This window comes from Triticum dicoccoides, chromosome 1B, assembly GCF_002162155.2.
Source record: "Triticum dicoccoides isolate Atlit2015 ecotype Zavitan chromosome 1B, WEW_v2.0, whole genome shotgun sequence".
Classification (NCBI taxonomy): Eukaryota; Viridiplantae; Streptophyta; class Magnoliopsida; order Poales; family Poaceae; genus Triticum; species Triticum dicoccoides.
The window spans coordinates 639714202-639719287 of record NC_041381.1 but is presented as its reverse complement, the minus strand read 5'-3'; the positions used below and the strand labels follow the sequence as shown (position 1 = coordinate 639719287).

Here is a 5086-nt window from a genome sequence, read left to right as displayed (position 1 = left end):
AGAGAGAGAGAGAGAGAGAGACCCAACTCGCGCGCGTCGCCACTTACGCGTCCGCTTGGACCAACCTCGCCGCCGAAGTTGCTCACTGCGTGGATTGTTGGAAGGCGGGCCACGCAGGCGCAACACCCCGATAATCTTGGTTTCTACCCCTCGTGCCTCATGTCATTCTCGCCGACACCCACGTGCAGCACTGCTCATCACCGGGTGCAACTCCGCCGCCGACGGTCTCATTATCCATGGATTTTGTCCGGTTGCATTATGTCTTTGTCCAGTTTACATGCAATTTTTTCGGTTATTGAAATCCAGTTTAAAATGCATGTGGATAGCTTTGGATGACCGGTTTCCACATCCGTGCCCGTTGACTACCGGTCCACGGACGGATGCGTTTCGGTTTAAGAGTCATCGTTGGAGATGCCCTTATCCAACATCCCAACTTGCAAGCAACTTATGCCAATCGAACGAATCATCCAAGAGTTCAAATTTGGACAAGCCCCGGTGGAGTCGGCCAAGAGGCCATACCTCTACTACATTTTCATCCTCAGACGATATCCCCAATCACACTAATGTCAGCCCAATAATATATCCGAGCTGAAAGAAGTTCAGTACTCCATGAAATGAGCAGCCGTAGGCGCTTGGATCAGCTATCGTGCATGCGTCGTTCAACACAAAATCGTCCGTCAAGTAGTTCCGCTCCATGAAATATATACCTACTCCTAGAAAGCGCTTGTCTCTTCAGTTGGTCAACTTCTTCCTAGATTAAACTACCCCCCAAGCTTAAGTCAAATGTCAACGATATACGGTAGCTGCCTCGAGATCAAAGTTCGCACCCCCTTTTTCCGTACCTGCCCCTTTTTTGAGAGGATGTTGACCTCCTAGAAAGCAGAGCACGCGCAGACCTTTTCTTTCGAATGCACACAATTGGCAAGCAACAGGGGTTTGACAATCCCTCCCAGGCCTACTGCTCAGTGTTCTTCTTTCTGGAGATTCGATGCACTGAGCTCGAAATGAGTTACGTGAAAGCTCTGCGCACGCAGGCAAATACAGTAGTTGCGGACCCAACGCATGCGATGCCACTTCAAGCAAAGGTTAGGCTTCACCCCATCATCTAACTCAAACTTATCCCCTCATACATATCGAGTTAGCGTCCTTAGCTTTTACATCTGCTGAAAATCCTCTCAATCTCGCACATCATACCGTTGGTCGCTCGTCAACTGCACAACGGCCGGTGTTCAACAAGGTCAAAAGGGCCGCCACCTGCTGCAGCTAGAGTTGGGGCGGCCCTTTTGGCTTGACCGCAACAGGCGCCAGAAAGAAGATTAGTATAGCAGCATTTAACAAAATGGAAAGCCGAGTTAATTAGTGTTAGTACTTGGCGGCCGGCAGTCGGCACTTGAGTGCTAAGTTAATCAGTGGTAATTTACTTGTTCAGTCGTTAGTTTTTTTTATACAACCATCACTACTCCTTGACGCGAGGATTAAGTTAAACTAGAGTGGAGGCTGACTCGTGTGCATTTCTTGACGGTCGGCAGTGGAAACAGTGGAGTGGTATTTATTTATTCTGAAGGAAGAGGTGAGCTTTGCCTCTCTTCTTTTATGTTCTGGAGGTAAGGTAATTAGTGCTAATCTTTTTATGCAATCATTGGTTGACGACAGACTTAAGTTAAGTTAAAGTAGTACGTACTACAGTGAAGGCTGACTTGTGTGGCTGTGTTACTTGGGGTAGTCATTTCATTTGGACGTTGAGTTCATGTGCAGCTAGCAGCCGTCGGAAGAACGCTGCCGCTCCTTTTCGCGTCGTCTGTCAGCCAGATCTGACGCGTCGACGTTTGTTTTCTGCGGACGGCTTCGCGGGTTTCAAGCGCACCATCATCGCCCGTGTGGTGCGCGCTGCTTTCTTCTTGAGGTGGACAAAAATGGACGGCCTGCCAATGCATAGCCATGCAGCAAGCTTTACTTGGCTCCATGGTGAAGTGAAATGGAATCCCATCCATCCAGGCGCGACGACGTGCGACGGCGAGGAGTGAGCGGCGACGTGCGATGTTCTGCTCACGCTGGCCAAGCAAGCAAAGCAACCCACTCGGCTCACGCGACGATCTGCGTACCACCGTATCCAGCCTTTCGGTTTCGGCGGCCCCGCGCCCCAAAAGTACGCGCGTCCACCACTTGGCGTGATCGACCGGCATGGGCCAGCAGCATCGGCGGCACCCCCACTCCGTCCGTGCTCTCCCGCGACGCCACTTGTCCGCGGCTCGACGTGGCCGATACGACTGCCAGCTGAGCGGTACGGCAGCCGGCGACGAGGACGTCGCGTGTGCGGCGGCGCACGGTGAACGTGCCCGCATATGCACGGGGACGGGGTGTCGAATATTCCCGGCCATTTCCTTTCCTATGTGCGGAAGTGGAGACGCGCGAGATATTTTTACTCGGAATTTTCTCTCCGGTCGTGGCGACACCCACGCCTAATGAGGCATTTGCCGTGAGATTCGAGGATCACGAGCTGCTGTCGTAGCCAACTGCGAATTCTCTCCGGGCGAAAAAAACTGGGGTCACGACGTCGCTACGAATTGCTGCTTGCGTTCTGCGCCAACTGTGGCGACCCAACAGGCCAACCGCTGACTTCCACCGCGGATCCGTTTGCTCTAGAGACGCGGCCAACCCAGCACACCGCTCCGTTTCAGACAGTCCGTCTCCCAACGACCGACCAAGACTTCGACTACCGCTGTATACTATCGAGTTATTTTCTCCCCCGGGATGGCAGTAGAGTACCTTCTCGGAATCGTCGGCTGAGTAGATAGAATGCGAGAGATTTGACACGGTTTTTGCCTTTTCCGGCTCCGCTACGAGATTAATTTACGCGGATAGTAAGAATAGGCGGATCGCTAAGCTTGGTCAGGTCAAGCCCCGCCCGAGCTTCCCACTCACCGCCCAACCCTATCCGCCGCCGTGGGCGCGTGCCGAGACCCGAAACAGCTTGAATCCCACGCCTTTTCGCCAGGATTTTCTAGTCCCCGCACACGCCAAATGCCTTCCATGTTCTAAACTTGCAATCTCCTCAACTTTTCCTCTCCACAAGTACTCCTTCCAAGTCCTATATATACACGCACCCGCCAAAAAAAGAACCCATCATCAATTCAGCAGGCCACAAGCAAGCTCGACAACAAAGAGTGCCAACAGAAACCACAACAATCCCACAGAAGGTGGCGATGTCCGTGAGCAAGCAATGGACGCGGGTGCGCACGCTCGGCCGCGGCGCCTCGGGGGCCGAGGTGTTCCTGGCGGCGGACGACGCCTCGGGGGAGCTCTTCGCGGTCAAGTCGGCGAGCGCGGCTTGTGCGGCGGCGCTGAGGAGGGAGCAGCGGGTGATGGCCGGCCTGAGCTCCCCGCGCGTTGTCTCCTGCATCGGCGGCCGCGGCGCCCCCGACGGCTCCTACCAGCTCTTCCTCGAGTTCGCCCCCGGCGGCTCGCTGGCCGACCAGATGGCGACAGGCCTCGACGAGCTCGCCGTCCGCGGCTACGCGGCCGACGTGGCGGCCGGGCTCGCGTACCTTCACAGCGCCGGCATGGTGCACGGGGACGTCAAGGCGCGCAACGTCGTGATCGGCGCCGACGGCCGCGCCAAGCTCGCCGATTTCGGCTGTTCGAGGAAGGCTGGCGCTGACGTGCCGATCATCGGTGGCACGCCGGCGTTCATGGCGCCGGAGGTGGCGCGCGGCGAGGAGCAGAGCCCAGCGGCCGACGTCTGGGCGCTCGGCTGCATGGTTGTCGAGATGGCCACTGGACGCACGCCGTGGAGCGGCATGGACGGCGACGCGCTGGCCGCGCTGCACCGGATCGGCTACACGGAGGCCATGCCCGAGGTTCCCGAATGGTTGTCTGCCGACGCGAAGGACTTCTTGGCCAGGTGCCTTGTCAGGCAGGCCAGCGATCGGTGCACGGCGGCGCAGCTGCTGGAGCACCCGTTCTTGGCCTCCGCCGTCGTCGAGGCGAAGGCGCAAGCCGTGGAGAGCAAATGGGTGTCCCCCAAGAGCACGCTGGACGCCGCATTCTGGGAGTCGGATTCAGACACCGAGGAGGCGGAGCACGACAGCTCGGCCGAGACGAGGATCAGGGCACTGGCCTGCCCCGCCTCGGAGCTCCCGGACTGGGACTCGGACGAGGGATGGATCGACGTGCTCTCCTCGCCAACCGGAGCAACCGGCGCAGTGCCCGTGGTGGTCGAGGAGATGACCGACCTGGACGAAGACGCGACCACAGACGAAGAACCAAGCGGCGCAGAGTCCCGCGTTCTCGCCATTACCTTGGACGTGGAGTACAGCGGCGTCCTTAATGCGGTAGAAGCCTGTGACGATTCATTTAGGCGTCACCAGTCGCTCGAGTGTTTAGCTTCCCACGAATTATCATGTACTGAATTGTTGCTTTGCAACAGAAAGACTAATGCAATTGATCTCGTTGTTGCACAAGCACTCTGTTTTCGTACTGCTGCTCTCTGTTTCACAGCTCCCCATTGCGACACGTTCGAGTAGGCGGAAGAAATTCACATGCTACTTCGCCTGTACTACTAACACAAGGTTGCGTCGCGTGGCCACGACTCCGACGGAGGAAATCCAGCATGAACTCACAAGCTTGCAGGCCACGCCGCACACCGAAGCTTCCACCGCGAAAGGGATGGAGTCGACGCGGAAAGTGCGGCGTCACAGCAGCACACGCACTAGAAAGTACTAGTACTACCTCGCGGCCAGTCAAAAACGTCTTGTTGGGCTACGTGGGTCCAGCCGAGTCGACGAGCCGACCGGTGAAAGCGAGACCTTTTCGACAAGTGAGCGTCGCATCCAGAGATTGCTTCGCCAGGTGGAGATTCATCCAGCCACGACCGTCCCCTCGCCGCTGCCCGACGCACTCGCCGGCTCGTCGTGCACTTCTGGATCGCGTGTCGGCTGCGTGCTGGCGCGCGTGACACGTATGTACGCACCGGGCTCTCCGCTCTTGGAAGCATGTTTCTAGACTGATAAAAAGCTGGTGGGCTCGTACTTATCTGTTTATTGCTTAACTGAAATTCGGTTAAAGTTGGGACTGGCTGTCGACTGAA

The 5086-nt window shown here is 56.7% G+C and overlaps 1 protein-coding gene across 1 annotated transcript; it reads left to right on the top strand.

Annotated features, from left to right (window-relative positions):
* The first annotated feature begins 3140 nt into the window (after window positions 1–3140).
* On the top strand, window positions 3141–4523 carry LOC119350762 (mitogen-activated protein kinase kinase kinase 17-like). Its single transcript, XM_037618432.1, has one exon. It carries the CDS (start codon window positions 3204–3206, stop codon window positions 4521–4523), a length of 1320 nt encoding a protein of 439 aa, XP_037474329.1. The 5' UTR covers window positions 3141–3203.
* Window positions 4524–5086: the final 563 nt, after the last annotated feature.

What these genes read in the sequence shown, in the direction of transcription:
- LOC119350762 (XM_037618432.1), top strand. Translation starts at nt 3,204, where the DNA reads ATGTCCGTGAGCAAGCAATGGACGCGGGTGCGCACGCTCGGCCGCGGC.